This window comes from Anastrepha ludens, chromosome 6 (assembly GCF_028408465.1).
Source record: "Anastrepha ludens isolate Willacy chromosome 6, idAnaLude1.1, whole genome shotgun sequence".
NCBI lineage: Eukaryota > Metazoa > Arthropoda > Insecta > Diptera > Tephritidae > Anastrepha > Anastrepha ludens.
The window spans coordinates 121,104,305-121,121,047 of record NC_071502.1 but is presented as its reverse complement, the minus strand read 5'-3'; the positions used below and the strand labels follow the sequence as shown (position 1 = coordinate 121,121,047).

At 34.2% G+C, this 16,743-nt stretch overlaps 1 protein-coding gene and 1 long non-coding RNA gene across 2 annotated transcripts in view; one reads left to right on the top strand and one right to left on the bottom strand.

Moving 5' to 3' along the window:
* Positions 1–6,157, bottom strand: part of LOC128868162 (uncharacterized protein DDB_G0283357) — a 71,680-nt gene extending 65,523 nt beyond the window's left edge. The window contains exon 1 of the mRNA XM_054109964.1: positions 5,042–6,157. Within this exon, the coding sequence (XP_053965939.1) occupies positions 5,042–5,043 (2 nt within the window). The 5' untranslated portion in view covers positions 5,044–6,157. The remainder of the gene's footprint in view (positions 1–5,041) is intronic.
* LOC128868163 (uncharacterized) overlaps positions 1–16,743 on the top strand; it is a 119,318-nt gene that overhangs the window by 89,216 nt on the left and 13,359 nt on the right. The window lies entirely within an intron of this gene.

The window sequence follows — 16,743 nt, the reverse complement described above, 5'->3', positions numbered from 1 at the left end:
GCAGCACACCCAGTAGACAGAATTCCAACGCACCCGCCTTTCGCCAGCCTGCATGGACACGCACACAAGCCTCATAAAGAGATGTGATAAGCTTAATTAAATTTTGTGTAAATAACGTTAGTACACCAAAAACACCAAAAACAAAAAGCAAAAGCGTTTGGTGGTAACGCCGCCTAATCGCTGCTAATTTTTTCAATAACTTCCAACAGTGAGCAGTGAGTAAACTCAGTACTTATTCCCTCTGCTTTTTTACTAGTTTCTAACTACTTTTATCTCAAGTATTTATATGGCCAACAGTAATAAAAGTATTAGTGAAAACAAAAATATCAAAAAGCCATTAAAGCAAGCAAAGAAGCATATGCTTCCGAGGCTTCAGCGCTCAACCTGCTTATCCAGTGTCGTATTTGTGGGCTTGTTTATGACACCTGCGCCATCATATGTACATATACAGCGATGGGGGCACAAGCGATTGTTAATAATTTTACAATATGCGAATTTTCGCGTCAAACGTTAGCAGATAACATCAGTTGCTCACCAGTTAGTTGGCAGAGCTTTAGCAGCGCATACAAATTTGTGTTCAACTTGCTGCCGCTGCTGTAAACATGCACACACACATACATGCGCAAATCTTATTAACCTTTTGCATGAGCGCATTATCTTACACAAAGTGCAGCAACAACTACAATGCATACAAATAACAATAACAATTAAATTACAATGCAGTTACAAATAATACAAGAAAATTGTGTAGCGAGGTGGAGAGCGGGAGAGAGGTAGAGAAGCACAGTTAATCTGCCCAAACCATAGCCGCTGATGCCATCTCGCCCTGCATATTTGCACGATTCGCTACCGTCAAGCGCGCGCACACATTTATACAAACAATTCCACGCAACTCTGCTACCTTTTGCATGCAGTTCAGCGAGTTCAGCGCTGCAATCGCATTACTGTCAGGGGTTGTGCGCCTATAAGGCTGCTTGCATTTCACTTCACTTTGTTTCAATTCAATTTCTGTGTTGTTGCATTATTTCGTTTATTTATTTTATTTCTCTTACACAACTAGTTGATTTATATCATGTCAGCTGCAAGCACTAACAACAACAACCACGCTAACAAGCAGCCAGTGGGAAATTCATACATGGAGCAAAGGAAGGGTTTGAAAAAATTTCAATTTTTTGCCACTTTACCCAGACTTAATTGAGAAAGCTACTGCAACTACATGGCACGCATACACATCCACATATATTCGTAAGTGTGGCATACAACCACTTCGAGTCGAAGCATTTACTCGCATTCTTTTTTTCGACATTCAATTTGCGGAAAGGGTTGCTGTATTCCCCCTGCATCGCCGCCCAACACGAGCCCCTGCTCGGTGCAATGTTTCAACATTTATTTCAAACATTGATTGCTCTTCACTTGCTTGGAAAAACCGGGTTGTGCTGCCTTGTAATATACACGAATTTGCATATTTTTATAAATGTGCATGCAACATGCATACCGACATACCACACATACATATGTGAGTGTATGAGTGTGCTTTTGAAAATGCCCTTTTTAAAAGGGGTTTGTTCGGCCATGTCAGTTAATTGTTATTACTATTTTTATAAGCACATTTCTGCGCGAAGCAAATAATTCACAATCATAATCACATAATAATAATAATGGAAAAGTATTTAAAGAAATATTTATCATGATAAGAAATTCATTTTTAAATGCAATACAGAATTACACTTAAGTTGAATGGCGGAAAATTTACGTTCAGCGGGGTCGCTTGTACATTTAGGATCGCACGTGCTCTCCAGCTCGTGGCTGACTTGGGAAAATCAAATAAAATTCAATATTTAGTTAAGCTTAAATTAAAAAGTTTACTAAAACACTCAGAATAAATGACTTTCACGAAAAAAAACTGGAATTTGCTTTCCTAATACACCTTTTTTATGCTTTCGTAGTTAACTTTTCAAGCACGAGAATTTACTGCTTCACACTTAAGCTTACGGCAGGCTAATCACCTACTTTGTTAGAATACTTACTTCAATTCCTGTAACTAATGCAAGTAGCCAGAGAAGCACGATTGCTAAGACACGAGCATCTAATCGCGTACGTTGGAGAAGCCTTGTAGAGGCGCTATGTTTCTCAAAGGAGTAATCGGGAGGAAAAAACAAAAACTTAAACTTACAAGTTAAGCTCCTGCTAATAAGAAAGGCCATCATATGACGGATTGCACAAACTGAGCTAACTTTCACTTACAAAAAGAAGTTCTCAGTTACTGCGACTGGCTCAGTGGCCCTACGTTCCAATTTGGAGCTCTAGGAATTGATGATGAACTCATACGCATAATACAAGTAAGAAAATGTGGTATGCGCAAGCTCATGTATTCGAAAACATTTAACTGGGAAATATGTAGCTAAACCCTCCGTTGGTCACCTTTTTTAAAACCTTCGGTTGGGCACCTGGGTATAGCCTTTTTCGCCCTGTTCGAGGATCTTTTTTGATAGGTTATGTCTGTAAATCGATAGAAAATTAAATTTTAAAAAGCTACCGGGAAGCTCAAGTCGTTAGCTATAATAGAAATATGTTAAATTCATGTCTAAAGTCGAAAAAGCCTGGTCAGGCCCGGGTGCCCGAAGGAGAGTTAAAGACATAGCCATAATCATCTTTGTACTTAATTTTCAACACAAAAACCCCGATGAAAGCTCTCATGTGTGAGAGCTCTTGCAGGTCAAATAGTAACCAAGTTTCAATTAATTTGCAAGTGAACGCCATTTGCTTCCCCCGTTTTGCACCTCTTATATCTGTATGTAACTACTATTTTGTTCTTCTTAATTCCTCTTCCGGCATTACACTGTACTCGTATTCGTAATTATTACTCTAATTCCATTCTACACTTATCAAGCTTATTAGTTTGTCAAACAGTCATCCCATTATCATTCCCGTAATTTTTACTCACTGCTGCCGAGCTCAAATATATTTACCTACATTTAACTACTACTGTTTATCGTCATTTTTCTTTACAGTAAATCTTGGAATTTATCGTCATTGTCGCCATAACTTGTTTATTTGAAATATTTTACTGCTTTCATATGAAGTATTGGGTTTAGAGATTTTCCATCATAAAAGCGGTCAATACTTTTATAGTAACTGCGTTAAGTAACGAACTAGCTTCAAAATTTTACAATACCCTTTTATAACCCTTGACTTACAAAACATAAGTTTTTTCGCTCAAGTTTAAAGTTGTAAATGAAAAAAGAAATTAGTTGGTTATTTTGACCGAAAAGTTGGTAGAAAAGTTAAGGGTGATTTTTTAGCTATTATCTTTTTAAACAGTTGGCTTAAACAGCTGACGCACGTTTCGTGTTTTGTTTCACTGTCAAACATCTTCAGTTTGGTTTATAATTTAACCATTTCTGTTTAGAAATCCACTTTTTTATCGAAAAATTGCGTTCAGCACCGAAGCTCATTTTTGGATCAATGGGTACGTAAATAATCAGAATTGTCGATTTTGGAGTGAAGATCAGCCAGAAGAATTGCAAGAGCTACCAATGTATCGAGAAAAGGTCAAAGTTTGGTGCGGTTTATGGGCTGAAGGTATCATTGGACCGTACTTCTTCAAAGATGCTGCGAATCGTAACGTAACTGTGAATGGTGAGCGCTACCGCGAAATGATATCCAACTTTTTGTTGTCCAAAATGCAATAGCTTGACTTGCATGTCATGTAGTTTCAGCAAGACGGTGCCACATGCCACATAGCACGCGTAACAATAGACTTGTTGAGAGGCGAGTTCGATGAACATTTTATTTCACGTTCGGGACCTGTCTATTGGCCACCCAGATCGTGCGATATAACGCCCTTAGATTATTTTTCGTGGGGCCATGTTAAAGCTCATGTCTATTCAGACAAGCCTGCTTCAATTAACGCATTGGAAGACAACATTAAAGCATTTATATGTGAGATACCGGCCAAAACATTGGAAAGAGTATGCCAAAATTGGACTAAGCGGATGGACCATTTGAAGCGCAGTCGTGGTCAACCTTTGTATGAAATAATCTTCAAACATTAAATTATATGGACTGTACTATCGATTTAAATAAAAAATGTTTTTTTTTTTAACTTTCCTATAGCTCTTAAAAAATCACCCTTTAGTTCGTAGCTTTAACGGCGGCGGCGACGATGTATTGGATAATTTTAAAAATGGGCATTATTTTTTAGTCAATTCAGAAAAATACATATTATTGATATTTATTTGACTTAGTTTTGCCAAATATATTTTGGTTTATTTAAATTTTTTTATTCAACTACTTTAGGCAACAATTTTTTTTATTTTTTGCCTTAATTTAGCAAAATATTTTTATTTTTATTGATTTTTTATCTTTTGTGACTTAGTTTAGCAAAACATAAGCAAACCCTATTTCTATTTAATTACTTTAGCAAAACTTTTTTTTTATATTCTGGTTTTTTTTACTTCATTAATTTAGTATTTTGTTTTTTATATTCAAAAATGTCGGACGTGACAGTTTTTAATGTAAAGAGTAAATAGCTTACTTTTCTTATAAAATGTTTGACTTTGAGTAGGTGATTTTTTTCATTTATAATTAATTATTATTATTATAACTTCCTGTGGTTCCATAGTGGAATGAAGGGCCATGAATATATTCTTCTAATTTTTATTACATATTAATAATATTATAATTATAACGATAATTATTATTATTTATTATTATTATTATTTATTATTATTATTATTTAGTATTATTATTATTTATTATTATTATTATTTATTATTATTATTAATGATTACTATTATTATTAACTTATTTTTATGAGTGCTATTTATATTGTTATTATTACAATTTTATTTTTTAATTCTATTAGTGTCAAATAAAATGGAGTCTTCAATCTTCTTGGGTTTGTGTTTTTTATTAAACTAACTATACAAATAACCCTCCCAATATTTATATATTCACCAAATACATTTCTTCGAATTTAAACTAAAAATACAACCTTTCAGTTTCATTAATTTATTTTTAAACAAATTCTTCTACTCACATCGTATCTTTCTGGCCTCATTGTATCCCCCAAATGTATGGGTTTAATTTATAATCCAACATTGGTTGTTTGTGCGACACCACAAAAATGCAACATTGGCTGTGTTTTTAAACAAATATATTTTTTTTACAAAAACCAATTGCCACTATCCGTTAGCTTTTTGTATCACTGGTAAGAAGCTTTTTTTATTGGTTCGCGCAATTTCTCTTTTCAAGATCTTCAAAAACTGTTTTGAAACTAGAATTTTCGAAAATGTTGTTGTTTTTGTGTTTTTTTTTTTTGAGTTATTTTTTTAGAACTGTTTGCGGTTCAAATTTTGGTATATTTAAAAAACAATTTTCCTTAGCATTAGTCGTTTGCTTCAAGCAGTTGCAGGTTTGCCTTTTGAAATTTTTGAGACTCGAAAAAATGTTTGTCCACTTCTAATTTTTATCGCTTGCTGATTTTTTAACGAAATCGTCGTGCTTTCTTAATGAAATTTTTGCACATTTCTTAGTTATATTTTGCTGTTATTTTTTACACTTTTAATAGCGTGCAGTAAATCCTTATTTCTTTAATTCCAATTTTTTTGAAAAGCACTTTTGATTCTTTAAACTTGCAGCACTAAGCAATGCTGGGTTTGCTAATCGAAATTTTTCACTTTTGTACCGTTAAATTGCATGCAATATTATATTCTTAGCAAAGCGCACTATTTCGTATTGCTCTATACTTTTCCAATTCACTTTTTTTTTTTTGATACATTTCTTTCAAGCACTTTTGAATTTATCGCGTGGCTGAGTCGTATTTTTGCTTTTTACAAAATTACTCGCATTTATTTATGAACTCACAAAAACGTTTTACTGTTGTTGTTGTTGTTATATGCCGCTTATACTTCTCGCTTGCTTTATCTTCCATACATAATTGCCAAACATACATATATATATATATATTAAATATTTTATTCTTGCCCTCTTTTATGTATTAGTGTAAATTTTTAGTCTGAAGCGTTTACAACGTTCTTAACCCGACGACAGTTGCCACAGAACTGAAACGTACGCTTACCAAATACAAACTAAATGCTAAATGTCTTGTTCAGTAGTGAATGAATCCGATACGATACGGAATCGTACTGAAATCGAATGCTGAACAAAGAGGAGGAGGCATCACAACACACCGTCGTCGCTGCCTGCATGCCTGCCTGCTGCTGTTGGTACTGCAAATATACTGGCGACGCTGCTGCTGCTGCTGCACTGCTGAAATCGTATCGCCTGTAATGTTATACGGACAGACGACCAAAACGGCTATAACGACGGTGTGACGATGATGACGACGGCGAACCTCAGCACCACCACCATCATCATCACCTAACGGCGCAACGACCGACCGGTGTGCGGGCAAGGCAGTAAGCCAGCAAGCCAAACGCGTACGAGCGTACTTTACGAGTACGAATTGGTCATTCTACAGAGTGCGCGCACACAAACCAAACAACAATAAACGAAACGAATGTTAGCCTCCACGAACTAAAGCGACTGGCTATTATGGCGGTACGGCTAACCCAAGTACCCCCAAATATATTGACGACGATATATTTTATATGTACTCGCAGTCAAGCTCAGCAGAGCTAAACTGAACCGAACTTAAATGGATTGAATCGTAGTGAATTGTGGTGATAAAAGTTCGGCACCGTCGGCAGCGACTGCGGGTACGAGCACTCGGCACTTGGCGCTCGACGCTCGATGCTCCAAGTGTCGTATCTCGCTAAGTATGCTTTTGTTGTTGATTGATTGTGTATGTGTACAATAGTTGGTAGTACACCTGGCCGTTTGTTGCACTGGACAAGCGCATTTTGTTGTGCCCTTAGTTTTGTTAGCTGCACCGTTTGTTGGTTGTACGATTATCGTACTGTGCTTGCGACTAATATTTTGTCGAGTTTTCGCAGAGGCTCGACAAAAGCGTCGCTTAGATATGGTTGTAAGCAATTTAGATATCATAAGTATTGGTTATTGAAATGAAATGCGGCCATTGGGTGGTGAAGTGTCTATGTAATTGAAATATGGCAAGAAAACTCAGAAAAGTTAGGCGCATATACAAATAAATAAATAAATAAACCCATGTCAACAGGCACCAAATATTATTTCTTTCTTACTTGATGCTCTGGAGTTTGCCTTGAATGATGTCAAGTAGCAGTTTATGTAGAAGTAAAGCGTACAATAAATATACATATCTATATATTAAAGCCGGTTGAAGATTTGCGAAAAATTTTTTAATTGGTGAACTGCCTTAGATTTTAGTTTTAAAAGCAAATCATGCCCAACAAGTCGAAGGGCTAAGCAATCAAGCCACTGCAAACAGACTCGTGGATGAAAGCAGCAGCTATGAATTAAGTGAATTAAGTAAAAAAAACAGTGATAGTAGGTCATTAATATAATTAATTCTTGGGAAAACAGTTAAAAATATTTAATTTCCGGTAAAAGTAATTTTTTTAATAATTTAATATACAAAAAAATCCTGTTATTAATATTATTATTTATGGCTGGACGATCGGCTCTCACGCGGAAAAGCTAGGTTTACCATTTAAACCCATTGCAGAACCTGTGGGGTCCTTTCAGAGAAAGAAGCTGTTGAGTACTTTCTTTGCTTTCTAAATGCCCGGGCTTGGCAGTGGGGCAGTGCGCCAACCTTAATCTCATTAACCTTCTCCATTACATCAACTGCTCTGGCTGGCTGTAGATATATGCCTGTTAGACGCCTCATTACGGTATCCAAACGACGCTTTAGTTCAACTTGGGAGTGCCACGGTGGTACCTCAACCTTTTCCCCTACTTGTCATGGCTGATAATTTACTAAGAAATGGAAATTATATTGGCCTTAATTTAAAATTATTTTCCTATTATAAGTTTTTTTTGTAGGTTTTAGGGTTTCAAAAACATTATCAGCTTATCAGCGCAAATTATTTTCAAAGGCTTATTCCATTCAATGGATCTTCAAGTTATGCTCTTAGTACCATACCCCGCTATTACCCAGCAAGCACAAACTACTAAGGCAGTTCAAGTGCAAGTGAGGCCCTGTTCCATACAGGAATAAAAGGATCAAATAGATATATGTAAGTGCAAGCGCGTTTTTTATATCAAAAGACGCTTGCTACAGTTTTTAGATATTACTTGACACTTTATTTAACCTTTAGCCCGCATTCATGGGTCAAAAGTACCCACTAAATGCTTAGTTATGAATGTTTTTGCGTGTGCTTTTTATATTTCAAGGAAACTAAACCATTCTGAAACAACAAAAAGCTCGGACAGCCATTCAAAAATAACTAAGAACTTTAGTTTTTCATTTCACATTCACTGAATAATAAGTACTATAGTTTTTAGCTAAAGAAAAAGTGTTAATTTGATGCTCAAAAGTATTTTCCCGCTTTGATTGCGACTAAATTACTTTCATTTCATATTCTGTATCACTACTCTTGGCGCGTAATCGTAAAATTAAAATTTTCGGTTTGCAGTGCTACTCCAACTGTATAATTTTCGAATCAGTGACGTAACACTGTCGATGGTAAAAGATTTAAGCAACAAACTTGCGCAGGCAAAATACTCAAATGGCAACAGAACACTGAAATGTTTTCTACAAAAAAAGGAACTTTAAAAAAAGAAAATATATAAATAAATAAAAAAACAAAAATGAGGCTAATTATGAAAGAAATTAATAATTAGAAAAAAAAACTAAAAATAAATAAATTATTGTAAAATAACAACAAAGAAGCAAAGTACGACAAAAATTAATATTCATAAAATATTTATGATTTTCATGCTCATGCGTTTTACCCAGATTTATCGTTACCCATTTTTTATTTTTTTATATATTTTTTTTCTTACAAACTGTTTTCTAAAGGCTTGGAACTCTTAAATCGACGGGGTTTACATATCGATCAGCGAAAGTTCTATGAGATTAGCGAAATTATAGTGATACTTATGAGTATTTTACGTGCTTCTGTAAACAGCATACAAGTAAACTTTATGAAAAGGTTGCAGAATCGGCGAAAAACTTTATATACGACATCTTTATCAAACTACAAACCACTTAATTTTATTTTATTTATTAATTTTTTTTTTTTTTTGTCACTTTTGCTCATATTCAATTTTGAACTCATTATTTTTCTAGTTATCTACTTAGTCATGAATGCTATAAACCCCCATTTATCCCTTACGCGAACTTTTTCGCAACTATCATTCAAATGTTCAATAAATTTCTGCTTGTAGTAAAACAGTTATCTAAATGAATAGTAGTAGACTCTTAGGCAAAGAACTTGGCAACAATTGTTACCATAAATGAGACAGTTTTGCTAGACAAAGCAGACTACCGCGTAAACAACACCTCTTCTCCGGCGTTTATCGCAATTAGTTCAATAATTTCGAACAACTTCCGATACCTTCCATTTGAACTTGGTTACCAACGAAAAATTTAGCAAATTATTATTTCTAGTAGACGCTAAAATGGAGTGTGCTTAGGGGCATGCAATAGAAAGTTGGATGGCTCGCTCTTTAACAGTCATATGAAGCTTGAAAATAAGGGAAAGTAGCTTTTAATGAAAAGCTGTGGCACGGTGATTTTTGATATTCAAATTTTTTAACAAACAAATGTTCTAATGAGAATCAAGTAACTGTCCTTTTTCCCCTTCCATTTTACTAAGCAGGCACCTGAAAAGTATTTACTCTCACATTTTCTGAAATCGTACCTTATCCATTGAATTTTATAATTTCAAGAAAATGCTTCTATTTCTTGAATGGTATATACCAATGGTTGGCAATAAATTCATTGAGAATATCACGTTTTCGTCAATGACTTTTGTTGGCTATGTGATATGATAACGCACTTTTAAATTTTTTGATTTTACATTCTTGTTCTTCTTGTTTACATTCGCTTTTATTGTTTCAGCGCGAATTGGGAAAAATCAATTCAGCTAACAAATTTTATTGATCTATGGTTTGTTTAAAAAACAAAAATGGCGTGAAATGAATCTAGGTATGTTGTATATGTGCTTAAATACCTCTGTAGGATATTTACAACTTTACATACAAAGCTTTCCGATAAAACGCATCATGTTTGTGTTTGTTTTTGTGACTATTTTATCTGCAGGTTTTTGCCTGATTTATGAATCATTTGGCAAGTAGTACGCGTATGTTTTGATATCTTCTTTTTAGAGTTGTTCATTTGTTTTACTGATTATCACGACATGGAAATTAACTGGTGTAGTAGTTCCATTTGGTAGTGTGAACAATGTTCTCGCGATTCGGAAGAACCTTGAATATTTGGATTTTTCGGTGATTTTCTAATATATATGCTTATGAGTACAAGTGTATGCATGTGTCGCTATAGATAATTTTTATCGAGATGCTAAAATGTAAACGATTTGAAAGAAAAATCAATGGGGTGCCTATCATTAAAAACTAAATTCAAAAAATGAATTTTAAGGGCATAAAAAGCACAGAACTGTTTGTATGTATGCAGCTTTTACTTCACAATATCAATATTACAACTTTTTTTTTTTAATTTCAACAATTTTTCGCAGAACTTCACCATAAAACACTTCAACAAGCACATAATTACACACAAATCTGTTTATGGAAAATATCTCACAAAGCTTTAAACACCGTGATCAGCGGTAGCATCACTGAATTTATGGATAAATGTTCTATAGGTATAAAAATCTGTCTGTTACTTATTGAATATATTTATTAACATTGATCTTAGCTTGCATACTCCCATACGTTATTTTTTGTATCACTTAAATAAAAAAAATATTTAAAAATAAAAAATAGATAATTTACAATAATTTAAAAAAATGCAAAATTTAAAAGTTCAAAGCCTGTTTCACCCACAGTGCAATTTTACTTTGTAGTTTAATATTACTATTATTTTGTACTTAATAGTTACTTATTATTACAATTATTATGAGCTTGATCATTTAATTTGCGCCACGTTTTGCGGTCCTACAGTTGTGTTACAAATGTATCTATATTTATTAAAATATTAAGTTGCCTTATTTCAAAATTCCATATTTTGCAATTCATAGTAAGTTAATTTTCATTCACATATCTATATACAGTACTGGCACAGAATGTTACTGCAAATTCAATAACATGGACATTCATTAACATTTTCTGTAAACATTTCATTAACATCCGCTGATATAACAGCGCAAATACATGTCTGCTTCATACTCGCCTACTGTTATTATGGTTCGCTTTAAAAAGTTCGAGACAACTTGAAAATCACTCAAACATGTGCTGCACCGGAGGCAACATGCTGCTACAGCAAGCTCACTGCTGTTAGGTAACCAATTCATTAACATTCTGAGGTAACAGTGGCCGCTAACTTAACATGCTGGGGTTCTATAAAATAGGGGAGGATATTTTACATACTTATATCATATTTAATTAACAGCCAATGCACCTGATAGATAATATCAGCGGTTGACAGGTCGGCAGGCAAAGGAAAACCTACGAGTGTATTTCTGACTAAATCTTTTAAATCTGCTTAAAAATTTATAATTTTAAAAATAATAATGCATATTTATAAATTAATTGAGGACAATGTTACTACGTTGAATGTTACTTTGATTTAGGTCCCTTTACAATACTGCTCTCTCGTACTCATTTGTGATACAAAATACAGCAAAAGCACCACAAAATCGGGCAACAAAGAACGCATGGACACACATAAAATGAATTAAAGAAATTGGCTGCCGATTATTTTGCAATGAATTGGGGCATATAAATCTTAATTATAGAGTTTTAATGCAAGCAAGCAGAAGATAAAAATTCAAAAGTTAGTATGCAGTCACATTCTCTCGCTGGAGGATAGCTGCTGTTACAGGCAGACATTTGGAACAAATTACGAGTGCTATGCTTATCAATGTTTTTAATTAAAACGACTTCAAGTTTAGTGTGAATGCAATGAAATTTTAATTGAAGCAATTTCTTCTTAACACAAAAATGAGAAAGAAGTTAAAAAGGACCTCTTGATTAAAATTGAAACACATGAAGAGGTTTAAAAATGCTTAAAAGGAAGAAGCCATCAGTAGCAATTCCGGTACTTATAAATTATTCTTCCCTTCTCATTCTCGAAATTCACATGTTTTCAACAAATGATCTCACTTCTTTTATTTTCTTATCAAGTTCATCGAACTTCGCAAGTGTTGTCCTTTGGTTTGTTAACAAATTGTCAGTTTGTCAGATGCAAAGCAATCAAGCATGTCGCATAAACTATTCGATCAAATATCACAGATGTTCTGCACTTTCTACTTTCTATGCAACTCTGCTCGCTAACGAATTAATAAAATTCTAATAAAAGTGAAGAATTTATTAGACAAATGCCCGCATATGCAGAGAGAGGGTCAGCAATGAGTTTGTCAAACAACTGTCATTTGGTGCGGCAAGGGACGACTCGTACCCTTGGCTGATGGGGTGCAGACGTGCAGAAAAATGTTTATAATGGGAAAATGAAATTATAGCTAATGAAAAGGGCGAAGAAAGGTTATAGTGTGTAATGAAATGAAAACAATCTTGTTTATAAAAATTGTGGTTTCAGGATTTCATTTATAAAAATTAAGAACTTAATAATGCCGATGTTTGTTGCACAGAAGGTTGCGTACCAATTAAAATTAATAATTGGCAACGAAAAATAATATGATCAAGGTTAAGTTAAGCTCAAGGACAGAATTTATATAAAAATGGTAGATATATTGTCTTATTTACTTGCTGGGTCGATATTTGGACTAGAATCTGAATGTTGCTACGCGCGTTGCTACGCCAACAACTAAAATAAATTTAAGAAAAATAACTTAAAAAAAAAATCAGTACACAAATATTCAATTCATTCTAAACCATTTTATTGATTTTGTTTATTTCGAAAAAATCGGTAGAACGGGACAGAAGTTGCTACACAGCAGCGCCGCGTGATGGCGAGAGGCAACAATGAGCATTATCTACAAACCTTCTCCGTCGAAAAATACATATATGTATATACCAATTTTTATAATAATCGGTGCAGTAGTTTTTGAACTCATCGAGGACATACACACAAGCATTCATTTTTATTTAACTATAAAGATTATTTATGTTGTATGTATTTAAATTCCGCGCTTCAGCTCAAATAATAATATTCACAATTTGGCGGCCAGAAACAAAATCAAGCATTAAAAATAATTTAAAATAAGAAATGTCACATAAACTTGAGACTGTCTCTTATCCGAAAATCTTACTTTTCGTCTGCAAACACAGATCTCTACCGCCTTACAGTGACTCCCAAAAACCATGATTTTAACGAAAACCTTTTCAATAGAAGAAATGCCTTCAAAGGTTTTCCAATGAATACCCGGTATATGTACTTCTACGAATGCAGGAAACTATTTCTACAGGTATAATTTTAGTATTTCATATGCACAACAGGTTTTGATATACCAAACATACACATAAAATACGGTAGATATTCTTGTAGTCTTGAAATTTCATTATCTATGTATTCTCTACAATATTTACACTTCCCCTTATACTGCCTGCCGCAAGTTCACAAAACGTCACCAATTCATCTTGAGAAGGCGTTACAACGGGTGTTTTCGGCCTTTAATTCAACTCGATAAACCAACACAAAAGCTTAATAAAATCAGCAAGGAGTAAACAGTGCAGCAACAACAAGAGCAAAAGAGTGCTCGGTGGAAAAATCAACACCAGCGCACACCAATCGATTGCTGCACCGATCGCGCTGATCACACTGCTGATCGTGTCTTCGATCTCTGGCGATGATGACGACGACACGCATGCGCACCGGCCACAGCCAATTTGTGCTCCCCCAATTTGAGAAATCCCGTATTACTGCTTATTTATTTTATTTAATGCAGCGACGTGAATTTCCTTGGAAGTGGACAGCAGCAGCAACAACAACTTGCTACCCATCCGCTATAAACTGCTTCGACGTCACCTTTACGCTCCATTCGCCTGCTCACCGACGAACCCTATCAACTAATTCCACGCCTCAGCCTTAATTTTCGTCGATTTTGCTGCATTTTTTTCTTCTTCTTTTTTGGCGGCTGTGATTTCATTTTTATTGCGCACATTTTTCGACGCCCACCGTCGGCTGTGCAATGCGCGATCAGGTCGTTCGAACAGTCCGCTCGCCAGGATCATTTTGGCTTCGGTGGATTGTACGTTTCCTTTGCTTTTTACGCGTTTGTAGTACATAAAATCGATTGGATGGTGGTGATTTTTTGGTAGTTTTTAATTTTGCTTCTCCTCCTTTTGTTGGTTTATAGTTTCATATCTGATCGGCGTTTTTTGCCACTATGTTTTTGTTGTTCCGCTCAGTTAGTTTTACTTAATCTTGGATTTCGTTTACGTTTTTCGATTTTGTTTTTGGTGGATTTTGTGGATTCGCATGGGATTTACTGCTTTTTTGGGAATTTTAATTAAAATATTTCACACAGCTTAAAGTATTTTTTGTTTTTACTTTTATTGTATTTTTTAATTTTTTTTTTTGTGTTTTGTATTTGCATTTAGCTGCTTGATTTCATTTTTGAAATTGTGTTGAAAATTTGTTTACTTGTGTCCTGCCTGGAAATCTAAAATCTGGTGGCGTACGCACGCGTAATTGTGCGAATTGCGAATTAAAATTTCTTTAATTTTTAATGAGGCACACAGACTTCTGAGAAACTGGGACGTTTTAGGTGCATGACACCGAGGCATTGTGTTATAAAGATAGACTCAATTGGTGCTTATGAGCCAATGTTTCAATGTTTTATAATTTGTCGAAGCGAAATTACATAATTTCATTATTTTTAAACAAAATATATAAAAATCAGAAATCAGAGAATATCCACCTGTGGACTCTTAACAAAATAACTTATCTGATTTTATCTGGCTTTAGTTCAATAAATCACAGGTTAAGTTAGCTGTGGTGGTGTTTTTCACAAATGATAAACCAAATTTTTCCTTTTTCAAAAAATTTTAATCAAAACAATTTTTTTTTTTAATTTTCAACAAGAATTTTTTAATTTTTTTAATTTTTAACAAAAAACCTTTTCCAATTTTTTTAATTTTTAACAAAAAAATTTTAATTATTTTTGTTTTATTTAATTTTAATCGAAAAAATTAAAAACAAATAATCGAAGTTATTTCTCTTTAATAAACTGTATACCAAAATTTTCTATACTGAATAAATCGAAAAATTACAAAATTTGTAACTAAACTAATTTTAGGTATTTACAGCAATGCCGAAATCACTTTTATCACTCATCCTCATAAACGCCGATCTTAGGAAGTTCAATAGAACCATCTTACTTCTTTTTATAAACAACGACGTCATGCCTAATTTAGCTTCAGAACCCGTGGAAACCTTAGAAAGTGGGATTGATCAGCGATGGAAATCTGGAATGCTTCGTTGCAAGAGGAAAGCACTTTGCCAGGGTGCAATGGGTATGAGTCTGAGTGTCTGTTGGCAATATGTAAATATGTACAAAAGGAGTGCATTCGCCCACACCTCAAAACTGCTATTGACACTAGCAACAATTTCGTTAACTATTGTTGACTTCCTCCTGACAATGTCAACTTAATGGCTTACTCAAAATATTTGTTACTTTTTTTTGTTTCCACGCCATAAACGCAAAAAAACTAAATTTTGTAGCCGAAAAAAAAACATTCTAAAACTACAAACATTTTTTACGAGTGCGAATTTTATTCTTGACAATAAATCTCAATATGAGAACTGCAGTCAAAAGTGTAAATCTCGCATAGACATAAAGACTTCACACGCACAACAAATGCGCCTACTCTTTACATACATACATACATACACAATTGCATAAGATCATCTTTTGCTTTGTTGCAATCCCGTGCTGGCAATGGATTAACGCAAATTTGAGTTCAGTTTCATGTCAGTTCTGTGGCTTGTTTTCTTGGATATTGTCACCGCCACTTTGCCGTCTGTTTATTGGTTTTGTCGTCCATCCGGTGGCGCCACGCTGGTATGCCACCCTGTGGTGCGAAACACGTTACCAAAAACACTATACAAACAAACGTGTGTCTTGATTGATTTCTACTGATGCAATTTTGTTCCATGCCTCTGTTGCAACAAAAACAAAACAACAATAAAAAATACGAATTCGGTATTTTATTCACTCCAGAAGAATAGTTGGTGGCGACCTAAAGACATGCATACAATAGCTAGGCGGTATTTTGAAAGAAATTCAAGATCTTTCGTCTTCGTATCCGGAATAATTTATATGGTATCTATGGAGAAGTATATCTAAAGATAATTAAATTCTAAAGAAATCATCTGTAATACTCGTAAGTAACTGAAAACAAGACATATCCTCGCAATAAGTAGAGCCTTAAAGAATATTTGCTCGTGCGATCTTATCAGTGTCAAATGCGGAACTGTTTTGAAATGTCGTGTTCAATAGATCACTGGCCCCTAGCACATAATTGTAATTATTTGGTACTGTTAAAAATTTGTTAAGGTTAACAGAAGATCATAACAGAAACCCTCAAATAATGTAAGCCACATAATAAAAATAAAAAAGAGATTATGTAGCAGTGGAATCGAATTGATGGAAAGACTTTTAGCACGAAAAAGAAAGTAAAAATAGTATTCTAAAAATTACTGGAATATCAATTAAAGTCTTTTAAAAGCTCTTAAGAGTTGATTACGATAGATTTCCTATTCCGTTTAGA